This window comes from Oenanthe melanoleuca, chromosome 2 (assembly GCF_029582105.1).
Source record: "Oenanthe melanoleuca isolate GR-GAL-2019-014 chromosome 2, OMel1.0, whole genome shotgun sequence".
NCBI lineage: Eukaryota > Metazoa > Chordata > Aves > Passeriformes > Muscicapidae > Oenanthe > Oenanthe melanoleuca.
This window is the reverse complement of record NC_079335.1, coordinates 129,680,981-129,696,135: the sequence shown is the minus strand read 5'-3', so window position 1 is coordinate 129,696,135 and position 15,155 is coordinate 129,680,981. Positions and strand designations below refer to the sequence as shown.

The 15,155-nt window shown below is 36.3% G+C and overlaps 1 protein-coding gene across 1 annotated transcript in view; it reads right to left on the bottom strand.

The window, feature by feature from the left end:
- MALRD1 (MAM and LDL receptor class A domain containing 1) overlaps window positions 1-15,155 on the bottom strand; it is a 230,720-nt gene that overhangs the window by 115,489 nt on the left and 100,076 nt on the right. Inside the window, 1 exon segment of the mRNA XM_056482973.1 lies at window positions 470-715. Coding sequence (XP_056338948.1) covers window positions 470-715 — 246 coding nt within the window.

The following is a 15,155-nucleotide window of genomic DNA, read 5'->3' as shown; positions in this document are numbered from 1 at the left end:
AACAAGAGCAGATAACAGAGTGCTTTGGCCAAAACAAAACCAGGAGATGCACTAACAAAGGAGCTTTGTTTGTTTAAATTTATTTATTTAACATTGTCTAAAATTAAAGTATGAATAGTCACTATGGGAAACTGTGAGCTTCCTGACAATGACCTCAAGCTCTGGAGGAGTGGGACCCAGGGGCTCTCAGAGCTGAGCTAACTCACCCTTGCAAACTGCAGCCAGACCAAATGCCTCTCTCCAGACAAGTATCAAATTATCTTGCCTGACTCATGTGAGAAACAACTAAGATTCAATTTTCCTAAATTAAAGTTATTGTACAATGGCAATTAATATTTTTCTATTGTAACACATCCAATTCATTAAAACTGACAGCCTGATCGGGGATTTTAGAGCTGCCCTGCTGCCCGTGAAGGTGTGAGACATTTCATGAAGACAATCACAGCTCATTTGTGAACTGACAACCTACCAGTTCTGTTCCCCAGCGTGTGGTCCTTGGGAGGTCTAAGACTTTGGGGTGAGCTGACCCCTAGCCCCCAGTTAAAGTTGTCAGCCAGGGAATTTTGCCAGCCACATCTGCCACTCTCAAAGGTGCAGGAAGTGCCACATTCACTCTCGTCTGTGTTATCCCCACAGTTGTCTTCAAAATCGCAGCTTTGTTCTGGTCTGTAACACTTGCCATTCTGGCACTGCCTATGGCCGTGTGAGCAGGAGCCTGAGAAGAGAAGAATGAGGGTGTCCTGGTGAATCACAGCGCCGTGCATCCCAGCAAGGTTACTGGAAGGTTACATTTCAGGGAGCTTAATATTTAGGAGGAGGAGGGTGGTCCAGAGCGGTTTTATTAAAAGCCTTTGGTTCCCCTGAAGTACCAATCCATTATCAGTTTATTTCTTTTGTATTTTGTCAAGTGATTGCCTAAATAAATGACTGTTTCCCTTGTAAAGCCTCAGAGGGCAAGCTCCAGCCAGGCATTCCATCACTAACAAAGCTTTCCAGCCTGACTTAATTGCTGGCATTCTCCTTTCATGTGGTGTTGGATTAAATCATTTGATTTTAGCTGCAAAGTTGAGCCTACTTTAGGAGCCTTAATTTGGAAGAAAAAACTTTTCTGTTTTAGCTACAGAGGTTTGCCTTTTAATGGACTTTTTTTAGGAGTTCAGTAGGTTGACGGTATCCTTTTTGTGCAGTCTTCCTGCCATTATTGAGGGATAATTCTGCTATTGTACAGCCTAAAGATTGTAGGGCTCAGATCACAGGATCCATTTCCAAGTTTCATGTCTTCATTTCAGATCAGTTTCTGCAGGACTCTGAATAAAACCTAGCAACTTTAGTACATTCTGTAAGCAAAAAGTGAAACACAACATTCTGAAATCAACCCCTTCCTGTTTACTTTGTACATTCTGCTGTGCCAGAAATAAATGAACAACCATAATTTTACTAAAAAGCAGGAGTATGAATATATGAGCTCAACAGACAAAATTAAAATATGTACATGTCTAAAAGCTGCACAAGTACAGGGAGAATCTAAATTAATTGATACTGAAAATCACATGGTGCTACAAACTTGTTTCTATTACCACTGTATTAATTTAAAGGGGCTAAATGGCATTCACATAAGGCTAGGATTTATAAAGAGGTTTGAAAAACTGATATATTAGTAAAAAGAGGATAAGAGAAGGGGTATTCAGTCCTCATGTTGGCAGCCTCCATCCTACCACACACAAAATTACAAATACTCCAAAGTGAAAAAACCTTGTCAGAATCCTTTGCTGTAGGTTTTGGGTAAAGTGAAAATAAGTCACTTTATTTCTAGATATCAGCTAAAGAAAACAAGTGTTAACCTCTCCCTTGCAAGTTGAAATCCTCCTAACACAATTCTTATTAAAATAAATTTAAAATACATATTGGAATATGATAGAAATATCTAGACAATTCCCAGGAAATTATTAATTAGGAATTCCTGACTTCTTAGCAATATAAAAATACCTATCAGGTTTGCTCCAAAAGACTGTGTATGATTTGGCTTTTTACAACTGCTCAGGAAAAGCAGGAAAAATTCCTGATCAAAAAGAAGCAATGGAGAATAAAAATCAGATACTGACTTTGGAAGTCAAGAACATCAGGCAAAGATCTCCAAATCTGGAGACAAGAAAAATGGGAAATCTGTGACCAGAACAAAAAGACTTGTTTGAAGTTCACAGCTACAAATTTATAAAAGCATCAGTGAGATTTTTATTAGTACATGATCTCTGAAAATGGTCCTGGTCAAAAGAATGGTGCAATGGAATGGATGAGTCAGTGTCCATCAGAAACTCCTATCAATCTTCTTCAGAATTTCAGTCATCTGTCTTGTATCTCAAAGAGTGACAGAGATTTATTATAAAATTGCTGCTTAATTTAAGTGACATATATTTTTAGGAGCTAGTTATTATTATACCACCTTTCTTTTAAGTGATTGCAGTAATAATTTAGCAAAACATTTATTTTGTCAGCAAAAGAAGAATTTAAGTTTCAGGATGCAGTTCATGCCTTGAAATATTTTCCCTTGCAGTTCAATGATCAATAATTGTCGTAACTATTGAATTTTGAGATCCCATTGTAGCATTGTTTCCAATTTCAGGTTGGGAAAAAAAAAAAAAAAAAAAAAAAAAAAAAGCAGAGCTGAGAAGTGGAAGTCTTTGTTTCCTGAGGAAAAACAAAAAAATCTGTCTTGAATCCTGGCATGAATGAATCTTTCCAAGCATGTGTAATGAATGATATTGCACTGCCTGAGTCTGTAACGTGACTTGCTTCTGGATGTACTTCCACAGTACAGCTTCTCTCTAAATGACATTTCTAAGGCTTTAAAGCTGTATGAAAGAAACTTCACCAAACAAACAAACAACCTCCCCTTCCCACAAAAAACAACCCTGAAACTACATGAAAAGAAATTTTTTTTAGAGCTCCCTTTCTTTTTTCCCTAATTTTTCTCAATATTAATTGTTCAAACACTGTTTTATAGACTCATGTGGGTATGAGAGAGATATTTAATTGAGAGGAACTTCTCCTTAACGAGGTTCAGTAAATTTTTACTCTGATCAATGTTTCTTGAAGATTATTAGTGGGTAGACATTTTTTCCTATGTGGCAACTGCATAGACACACTCGGCTGCAGTCAACCCTTAGGGGCTCTTAAAGCCCCTTTCAGATAAATATCTTTTATCTTATCTTTATATGTACCCTTCAGATAAATAATCTTCAAACTGAGGAGGATTTATACCACAGAGGAAAACAGCTGCACCAGTTAATAATCCCCTTGTTTATGTACCCTGAGCAAAATCAACAGGTAAAAAACATTTATATTTTAAAACATTAAAATAAGGAGATTAATCTTTAAAACATTAAAATAAGGAGATTAATCTTTCTCCTAAAAAAATGTTTTTAGGAGAAAGATTATTCTCCTTACTTTATAAAGGTGTTTTTCTTAAATATATTTTGAAAAAAGGAAAAAATGTACCTGCAAGCACCAAGAAAGAAAACTATTTTTTCTTGAGGACAAACTGGCTTATTGTTAAGACAGGAAAAGAAGGTCTTAAGAAGGTCTCATCTTTTCCTCATATTCCCCTCTGCATCCAATAAGGAATGGAGGTTTTCCTTGCCACTTTTTTTGCTATTAATGTATTTATAAAAATATTTTTATAATCCTTTCCAGAAGTGGCCAGATTATGTTCTGATTTGGATTATTTTAAAGTTGTTAAACTTAATAAATTGTTTACCTTCTTAGACTTATTATATTTAATAGTATCAGCATCAACATTTTCCAAACCAAGACTAAATCAAATGAACGAGACAGTTTACAATTATTGGAATAACCCATTAATAGGTGTGAAAACCTAGAGCTGCTTCAAAATATTTTCAAAAGATGTTATTTACATTCACATACCTAGAAGCAAACCTTCTAATCAAAGCTGGAGCTCCTGTAGAACCACAGTCTGGTACAGAGGCCAAAGGAATTAATCAGCAGACTCAGAGTTTGACACCCCAGGGATAGGGGCTCTCTGGGTAATTTAGATCTCTGACTTTTTCCCTGTAAAAATTACTCCATTATCCTTCTTGCTCTGGGTTGACATTACTGTATGACTGAAATCTATGTGTCCTTACAAAAATAATTTGTTAACAAGAACATCTTTCCTCTAGTATCTCACCAGTAGAGCCCAAGGACACAGAGAAAAGTTTTCATCATTGTTGATGCATAGTAGCACTGACCTGTCAGTGCAGGAATGTGAAAAATACATCTCATTTCTAATGAAAATATTTAGAAATTAAGAGAATTTTTAAAGACTTTCAGATGTTGGGAGAAAAAAAACATTTAAAAAGTATTATACTATATCGGCTTTTTTTTTTAAGGAAAAAAGTTTGGTTTTTTTTACAATAGAGTGCAAACATTTTGTTTTGTAAGCTTTGCAAGCACTTTGACATATTGATTTGTATTCTGAAAAACAGAAAGTTAGAAAAACAACAGCTTGAGTTCACTTGCAAAAGGGACTTTTAGAAGAAACTGTTAACTGTATAAGTTACTGCCACAACAAAGAACAGACAAAAGCTCCTCCAACAACCAAAACCTCCTCAATTAATTTCTTACCTTGACAATTCCCACACACAAACACAAGAGAATTCTTTTCCAGTAATCAGGTCTGGTAATATTCAATCTCAGAACCAAAAGAACCAAAAACATAAACACCAAGGTAGACTATTAATGTTCAGTTTTACTTTCTCCATGACAAAGCACTGAAGAATCTTCTTTGTTGGTACTTTGTTGTTAGATAAGTATTGTTTTTTATCAGTCACTCAATACACTTTAGGACATTCCCAATCTGTGACACATTCAGTGGGTCCTTACATGGTGCTTTACTTCAGTTAAGGTTACCAGAAATTCTGACCTGAAGGCAAAAGAGCTACTCAGTACCTCTTCTCTCTGAGTTTACTGCATATACTATAAGCAGAGCAATGCTAAAAACAATATTATAAAGAGCAAAAGATTTAGCTTCATTTGCTTAGATGCATGTGAATGTGCATTCACTCGAAAGAAATAAAAAGGTTTTGATTAGAGAAGGGGGCACAAGGTGTTTTTTACTCCTCCACTCTTACAGTGCTGGCATACTAATATCTTCAGTACTAGAAGTAATGCATACTTTCCATGTTGCTTGAGTAATTCTACACCTATTTATTCTATAAAACATGCTAGTAGGGCAACTTAAAAGGAAAATTTTACTTACTCTCTTTAGGTGGTAAATTCCCATACTGAGTAAGAAAATATCTAGGCCTGGATTCATTGAAAGATACTCCTTCCATTGCAATAGCATTGACTGGTTTGTTCTCTGACAGTAAACTGAAACAAGATATACACTACATATTAATGTTGTTATTCCAGTGCTTATCAGGTAATCTATGTCTCCAACATAAAGAAAAGGACAAGCAAGGAAAACTGTTGTGACAGGACACACATATAATGGGAACAGTGATATATCAGTTCTTTTATGCAGTCTTTCTTCCCTTTCCAAAGCCATGTTGAAATTTATAAACTGTCTTCTTGAGGGTAGACAAAGAAAAACTAACAGAAAAGAAATTTATATCTAGTTTTAAAGCAAAGCTTTATCAGAAAAAATAATATTCCTCATGTACTCTACTACAGTGAGAGGACAAAATACTAACTAAAGCAAAAAGCTTAACTCACACTCCTGACTTTACTCTTAGCAAAAATACAAAATAAAATTATATTGAACAAAATTTTGGGTTGCCATGGCTCAAATAAATGAAATCTAAATATTTACTGCCTGAATTCCTTAGTAAAGAGACAGAAAAAGAAACATTCCTTAGGTATCAGATCCACAATCCTAAAAATATGTCAAAAAGTTGCTGCATGTCCTTTGGAAGTACAACTTGAAGCTCACATAAAATTTTATATAACTCCAGACTGACATCTTGCCTGAAGCAGATCAGTGTAACAGAGTTTTTATGAGAGCCTGGGCTGGTGCATAACTGGTGACATCTCTACCTTGGAGCACAAAATGCTTTAGTTGTGACCTCTGGTTTAATGGTCCAACTGCTGATGGTTTGGAGAGTGGAAGAAGGTGTGACATCTGCATCTCCTGGAGCCAAGTGCAGGCTCTGGTCAGTGGTTTCACTGGCTGCATTTCTGATAGGAAAAAAGTCTGGAGATTGAATCTAAAGTATGGCTTGAAGTAAAACAGACACCCATAAATCAGAATAGTTTGAGCATGAGAAATGGGTTGCACAAACTCTGAATAGCTGAGGTATGTCAGAAGGGAATTTCTACAAGGAGATGGATGAAAAGTTGGTTAAACAGTGAAATAAAAGAATTTTATGATGTTATAACTGAATCTGAAGGGGGAGAGATCTTCACTGGCTGCACTGAAATATGTTTGTTTTATATTCTCCAGCATAGCCCAAGCTGCTGCCCAAGGCATGGAGTGGAAGGTGAAGCTGCAGTGCAGTGATAAATCACCCTTGTACAACTTGCCAGTGCTGCTGGACTGTGCTCAGTAAATGTGACAGGTGGAAAGCACTTCCCTCAAATTCTACCCAAAGCCTGACCAAGCAGCTCTAACTTAGAGTCACAGCCCTGACCCTGGCACCACAGGGCAGACACTGTCCTGGCCAGATTTAACCTTGGGGAGAGGACAGCAGACAGGGAATCCCAGAACCTGAGAAACACTGGTTCTAGAACTGAAAGTATGACAGAAGTATGTTGAGAAACCTTTCTCTGGCAAATAAAGGCATGTAAAACACATAGTATAACCTGTAAAAAGCCTTTCTATCATATCTCCACAAGATCTCAGATGTTTTCCAGAAAATGGCATTTTCTTCACTGTGTTAGACACTATGAGGTGATCCAGTCACATCTTTAATTTGACATATGACTGTTCAATATTCAAAAGGAAGATAACAAAAATTATATCTATTATCATCTAGGGATCTCTATTATTTATAAATGTCAACCTCTTCCCTTAAATCAGTATTAATATGCAACAATACAAATGTATACTACAAAGGAAATTGTTCTGGAGAATTCTCACTCGTGTACAGATGGGATTAAAGTGAGAAAGAGCTGCAAGAAACATAATTTGCTCAGAATTTATATAGAAAATGATAACATGTAAACACAGCTATATTTAAACTCTTCAGAAATATGTGAGTAAGGGTCAGGTGTAGGAGAAACTAAAACTGCCCAGAACTGATTAAATTGAATGTCATGACCCCTATGAATCCTCATCTGTCATTACTCAGAAGGAGTAAATTTCAGGATTACTGTATTTACCACCTTCATCTGGAGAGGACATGATGATTAAAAGATTTCATTGATGTCTTGAACAGCCTTCTACACACATTTAAGCCTCCACTGAAGAGGTCAAGAGGAAAATGAAAAATGCCTTATGCTTGATGGAGGAGAAAGATACCAACAAACTCCATAATCACATGGTATCTTATGGAAATGAGCTTCAAATATGTTCAGCTTTTCCCTTCCTCTGAGTTGCATATTTGTTCTCAGACACTGAAAGAAAAAGACTAAAAGGTCAGCAAAAGTGCTTTGAGGTGAGGTTTGAAAGCAACAAGAATTATTCTTGGCACAGTCTCCTAGTGTGATTAAGGAATTCTGTTCCTTATCTTTTTTCCAGCCTTTCAGCATGTGTTCATGTTTACCAGCACAATTTCAGGTAAGGAAGTAGTAGCACATCTGATCAGCAAGTGACTGAGCAGAAAGAGCAGAACAGTTCATGGTTAGAAAAACAACCCTGATGAAATTGCTTGGTGCACTTGACAGGATTTCCACAGCGTTTACCATGGCAGCTCTGCCATTCAGATTTCCTCTGCTTGGAGAGGAAGGTAAGGGAAATACTGAGAAAAGTACCAACAGTCCTGAAATCCAAAAAACAATATTACCTAGACCCCTCATATTTACCTAGCCCAAACTTTCATCTTTAAGTCCAATAGAAGTCGAGTCATTTCTGACACAATTTTGTTTTGAAGCTTTGACAAAGTCCTTGATCTACTGCTTGTCATCAGAGTAGATCTCATGAGTGAAGTGGGTATTTTAGACAGGAGAATTGCTAAAATCTCAGCTCTGGACCTGAGGAGAGCAGACCTCAGGCTGCTCAGGGAATTAGTTATGCAGGCTGCCTGGGAAAATGGTTTTGCAAGTGCTGGGGTCCATCAGTGCTGGTCAGTTTTTAAATATAATCTCCTAATAAAGGCACAGGAGCAGGGAATTCCCAAAAGTCAGAAGTCAAGCAGGTGAGGCAGAAGGCCACCTTGACTAAAGAGGAATATACTCTAGGAAATAAGGCAAAAGAGAAAGGTGTATGGCCAGCAGCAGCAAGGACAGGTGACATGGGAAAATGAGAGATGCTGATTGCCACTGCAGGGAAAAAAAATGTGTGGCAAAAGTTCAGCTGAGCAGAACTGTGGGAGGACAATAAAAAACATTTTTTCAAATATATTAATGGCAGTCGACCCAATACAGGATGAGGATGATGCCCTCATAAACAGGGACACAGGCAAGGCAGAGGTCTCTAACACATTCATTACCTCTTGTCTTCAACATGGACTGTGGAACAAGGGGCTGATTTGACTTTTGATTGTGGTCTTTCCACAGGCAAGAATACTTAATAAATGTTGGCAGTTTTTATACCACTTATTTGTGTATTAAGTTTGTTTATCCTAACACTGAACAGCAGCCAGGCACATCTTGGGATAGTTAGCTACCTTCCAAAAGCTAAAATAGCATTTGACTTGGAAGTCATAGTCTGTTGAAAAATCAGAGAATGAAAATGAAGCTGTGCAGTGAGCTGCCTGAAATAAAGCACAAAGTATAAACTGAACTTTCAAGTAAAGTTTACAAGCATCTTGTTCAAAATTATGTTTTGCTTTATCTCTGGTACACCATATTGAAAATATAAGTTCCTAACAAGAAATGTAAAATGTAGTCCAAAGTGACTATTGATATTTTTTAAAAAAGCACTTTTATACTTAAAAAACATTTGACTTAAGATCTTGTTTCCTACAGTTAGAGAAGGACAATAAAGAACAACACTTGTCTTCAGTCTTAACCAAATATAGAAATTTTTTTCCAGGCTGTCTAGAAAATTCAAATGCCCAGCAAAGCTGTACTGCACTAAAGGTAAAACAGGAGTAGATTCTGTGAAATACAATTTCTCTTTCAGATTGCTTTTGCTGTTGCAAGACTTAATAGTAGAAACATCTGATATTTCTAAGAATGCTCTGTACTGAGACATAATTTCTCTACTTTTAGATGTGTGAGGAAAAGTCATTACAGACCAGTAAGAGCAACTTTTTACCTAGTTGTTGGAATGCAGAGTAGAGTTAGAGCATTCATGTTCTCAGCTCATCCAAGGAAAGGCCAGCTGTGAATGTGGAATGTTTAACACACAGAGAAATGTCTAATAATGATAGTCAATAATGACAACAGCACTGGTGGTCCTGTGAAAGCTCAGATTTGGTCAAAGCCTTCTTACTAAGTTCTCCCAGTAGAGAGAAAATGGGAGAACAGGGCTCTTAAAGAGGGTTCTCCTTTATAAATATAGTACTGGAAATTCCTCTCGCAATTCTTGGAGCAGTTTGTTTACAAAAGCTTTTCCCAAACCCCAGCTACTCATTGCCAAAAGGAATGATCAGCTCACACTATGAATGTGGATATAAATACCTGCCCTCACCTGCTGCTCAGAGACTCTCATCAAAGTGGCAGCTGGAAAATTCTTTTCTCCTGACCTTACACTTATTTGGATTCCTGCTCTGGGACAACTTTCTCAGAAACAAGTCCATGGAGACCCAAGAGCTAAAGAAAGTTTTGAAGATGTTAAACAGTTTTGTGAAACAGAAAAACAAGGGCTGACAATGCCCTACCTCCAAGGACCTTAGATGACATTAATCATGTTCTGAGGAGACATTAATCACATTCTGCTGGCCAGTTTCTAGAGTCATTATCAGTTATGGGCCCAATTCAAGCTTTGCTCTCATCTGACTGCTGATCCAAAGAATTTGTGGGCTTTAATTTCACTATTAGGTCTGAGAATAACTAGGGAAAAAATTTTGTTTCTTTGACATAAAATTATAAAAAAGTATGGGAAATGTATTCAAATTATCTGTACTTTACTACATGTTCAAATATTCTAGTTGGTTAGGGACTGAAATGTATCCTAAATCCCCACAGAATGGTGGGGAAAAAGCATTTAACTCCCTTAAAATTACAAGCCAGTCTAATTTTTTTTAATTATCTTGGAAATTAGACCAGTAAAAATTCATGTGATTTTCTTTTTTAGTTTAGCAAATGCTTTCATTGCTTTCAAACCATTATACAAACTGGTAAGGTTAGGGATCAAAATAAAAGGAAATAGATCAGAGTCCAAGCTACAAACAAGAAAAAAGAGTCAGAAGAAACTGTGGAATTAAAAAGGTGGTATGAGGGCAATATTTCCAGTTTAACTGATAAAATAAAATTATTACAAGTACCCAGATTTGGAATTTAACTGCAGAAAGCTCAACAGAATTAGAAAATCTGGGCTATATATTTTTCCTCTTCACAGTCAATAAAAGGATAATTTTCTTCATAGCAGGTGGAAAATAAATATAGAATTCAAGTAGTATTCATGACTACTTCATATTCAAAAGTAGTAGCTTTATACCAGGTTCCTAAACCAATCCACATATTCTACAGTATTTCCACCATTTTTCTGAAAAAAAGAAAAGGAAGTAATTGTATAATGTACCTGACAGGAGAGAGAAAAAATTAAATATGTAGATCTCGTGGTTTTAAAACACCACAATGGTAAAGCTTTTTTATTACTGTATAGATAAAAATAAAAGTTGCCTTTTGCATGGAACTTCAGTCTAGATACATCTGAGAATATGTTGCTGTTCAGGTACCAAAGAAGAAAAAAGTTACACAATATTCTGGATGTAATTAAGGCAACTACAGAGGCAGATTCAATCTTCCAAAAGAAATTATGAGTCCTCTTTATACACTTGTTTTTATTTGGGGGTTTTAATGGATGGTCTTTCTTTAGTTGGCTGATTGGTTTTTGTTAAGCTTTTGTTGGTTTTTTTGGGATTAATTGTTTATTTTTGTTTGTTTTCAGCTTTGTTGTTACTTCTTTCTCTTCTCAGAACTGGTTTTAAAATGCTTTAGAAATACTATTTTATTCATTTCACATCCTGTTCTCTCAGTCAATGGTCAATGCTGGCTGTTTCAAATGAAGCTACAAATGTTTTGTTATTTGATTAGTTCTGCATAAAGTGATTTTTTACTCTTTTCAGAAGATCACATTATGCACTGAAGCACAACATTTTATTATTCTTGTAATTATATATTAGCCACAAAAACTGCCAAAGTTATTTCTATTTATATGTCTGTAAACTTTTATAGATCTAATTATAACTGCAAAGGAGTGATATAAGCAAAATCCTTTGGCTTTAGAGTACACTATAGAGTTTGAACAATATTTCAAATGAAAATATTTTTGGCAAATCAGATTTCCTGATAATTCTACTACTTTGTGTATATTTATTTGAATTATGTTGCTGACTGAATTCTATAAATTTTAATTTTTTTTTGTGAGGTAGAAATGATTTTAAAAATCAGTATAGAACAAAAAAACCCCATCAACAAAAACAAAAAATCCCAAGGAAAGACAAAAACATCAAGACTGTATTCTTTAAGGTTAACTTTTAAAAACAAGGCAAGTGCATGGGACATGAGATATGAAGGTATTCAGGGTAATATAAGGTAGAAATAACTATGAATAATAGGGATTTTGAGAAAATGAACCTGCTTAATGGGGCTGTACCCATTGCAAGTTATGAACTAAAAAACCTTTCTGATGTCAGCTGCCACTGCAGGAAGTTCACTTTCTTATAATCCCTGTATATGTGTATATATATATATATATATGTATGTATATATATATATATGTATGTATATATATATGTATGTATAGATATATATAAATGTATATATAATATACATCTGTGTATATGTATATATGTATATGTATATATGTATATATATATTTGTATATATGTATTTATATATATCTATATATAAATATAGATATATAACATCTATGTGTATATGCATATGTACATATATATGTATATGTAACATCCAGCCCCCACAAGTGCATTAGTTATTTTATGCAACTACAATGGAGATAAACAGTCACAATTCAGCAAATTAATTGCACCCTGAGTGACTGGCAATGAAAAGTGAAGTTACTGAGTTACACAGAATAGCACGGCCCATTTTCACAGGTTCTGGAATCCTATCTCCACCACTCCTGAAGAGTGACACAGCACAGTACTGAAACAGTTCCAAGAACACAAAAGCTTAGTGTTCAAAAAGGACAAAATAATCAAGGTTTTAGGATTTATCAGAAAAGAGAGAAAAGAGAGAAAAAAATCCATTTTGTTACCATATCATTCATTTCCTAAATGCTCTACACACACCTGATTTTACAATCCCAGAAGAGTATAGTGGATTTTTTTTAAAGTCAGAGAAAGGAAAACAGGAGCAATAGTTTCCATGTAAGAAATAAGCTGAAACTACTTCAGAGTATAATGTTGTTTAAGGATGACTGGATAGAGAACAATATGGACTAGGTGTGTTTGGCTGCTCACCATTTTCAGAAAAAAGAGGGTGAAAATAGAGTCTCTTTCAGAGCAAGTGGAAGAACTGTACAGCTTGCTGCAAAAATGGGAAGGGGGCTGTACTTTGAATGTGCTTCTAGGGAAACTAGGCTCTACACAGGAGGCAAATACATTCAGATTTACTACATATCCCAAACTACATTTGGTTCATTAAGTGTCCTAAAAAGGAAATATTAGGAACATTAAGAGGCAGTATCATGTATGTTCAGCATCTCACTAACAGCAGTAGAGAGGATATCAAGTGAGATGAACCTTGATGTGATTCTCTGTTAATATTCCCATGTTCTCAAAGTTCTCAAAGACATGTTCCACTCTTTGGTGAATTGCTTTTAATTTGCTGAAAATAACTGTCTTCTTTACAAAACAGGAGTCAGCAGATACCAGTTCTCTAGTCTCTGGGAATAGCTTTTCTTTATTGTAGCCAGCTAATCTGATCAGGCAGCCCTTGGCAGCTGTTGTATTCCCAGGTGAATGGAAGGAGACATGAGCAGAAACCCTGATGGAGAGATCTGCAGTTTTTATACTCAGTAACAACTCTGCAGGAGGGAAGGGATAGAAAGAGAGGAAAACCAAGTTTAGAGATCATGGAAATTTTTGTCAAATCCATGTCAAATCTTTTGTAAACAACTGCAAGTATAAATATTATTCATGGATAACTTGTGGATAACTATTCCACCATTAACCTCCATGGGCTGCAGTGAGACAGCCTAACTCTCCATGGCACTCACCACAGGCTGCAGGGAAATCTGGAGATTTCTGGGGCACCTCCTCCTGCTCCTTCCTCCCTGACCTTGTGCCAGGAAAGTCCTTCTCTTGCATATCCTCACTCCTCTCTCTGGCTGCAATGGTTTTTGTGCAACAACTTTTCTATTTCTTAAACGCGTTGCCACAGGGACTCTGCCACCCTCCCTGGTGGGCTCAGCCCTGCCTGCAGTGGGTCCATCCTGCTGCCAGCTGGAATTGCCTCTGCCAGGGAAGAGGGAAACTTCTGGCACCATCTCAAGGTCAGCCCTGCTTCCCCCTGCCACCAGCACCTTGCCACACAAACCAAATACAGAAACAATTAACTTTCACAAGGTTCAGAGTGGCCAGGGTCTCTTCCTGGGCTGATGTGGATGCAGGCAGCCTTTTACACGAAGCAGAATCTAACTTAAAAACCTTACCAAACTGCAGAGACACAGCAACAGGCACAAATAGCATTGCCAGAACAAAACTGCCTTTGCATTTTTCTCCACACAGTACCATTGTGGCACAAGAGCAAAAACTGGTGTTCATACAATGAAAATTTGATAAGGGCCAGCCTAAAATGATTTTTATTGTTTCTCAGGCCCAGCAATTTAAGTGGCTCTCAGTGGCTTTGCAGTTCAGCACTGTTGTTGCTAAGCAGCATATTGAGAACAATCTACAGTATCCTGTAGTTTACAGAAACTTACAATGCTAACTCTCAAAATTATTTTTTTCTAGCTGTCCAGTGCTCACTTCCAACCTTTAAACATTACTGCATGTTTGTCTGAATGAAACAGCCACCTTAGAATATATTTTTGTTAATGTGCAGAATTTCAATGTGTTTATATAAAGCCAGAGAAAAATTCTTCTGAATACTAAGATTCTGTGTCACAGATGGGAGCATTTAATGATTCTGTTCTATTCTGTCTTTACACTACACCCATATGACTCTATGCACAGAAATAACAAGCAAAGACTACTTAGTATTGTCTTATACAGTGATATGGCTCAATAAGGCACAGAAGAATCTCCTTTGATATATGCATTACAACTATTATCTAAAAGAAATAAAACATTGAAAAGGAATTGTGTTAGAGTAGACCTCACAAACTACAAATTTCTCTCTAAAAGAGGAAAAATTCTTTACTTTCTTAGCAAATATATTACCTAGCTGGAGACAAGAAGGAAACAGATCTTTGCTGCATGATCTGCATCCTCAGAAACTTCCAAAAAAACTGAAGAATGGATATAAGTGATTTACTTTTGGTTAAACTTTCCTTTATTTCTACATATAAACAGATGAGTCTAGGGCTGCAGATTTTTGCAGCTGATCATTGTGGCCATTCTAGCTGGCTCTGTTTTAAAAAGTTGCATTACAGAGCACTTTTCACAACATCCAGGGTCCATTTTGCCACAGTTCAGAGCATTTCCATGAGCAGAAGCAGACCCACTGACAAGCAGAGATGCAAATAGGTGCCACTGCTAAGTAGCAGCTCTAAGTTGAACCCCTCAGTGGGTTATGCCAACTCTTATCCTAGACAAGTAAAATTTGTCAATATAAAAACTATGGTTTGTTGTAAGGATGAATTTAAACCATTGCCTTAAAGTGTTATTGTGAACCTCTGAAGTTCACTAGGTACATCTTAGATGAGCTACACCAAGAAATCAGTCTCTGGTGGCTCTTTCCTGAGATTTTAGTATCTTTTTTAT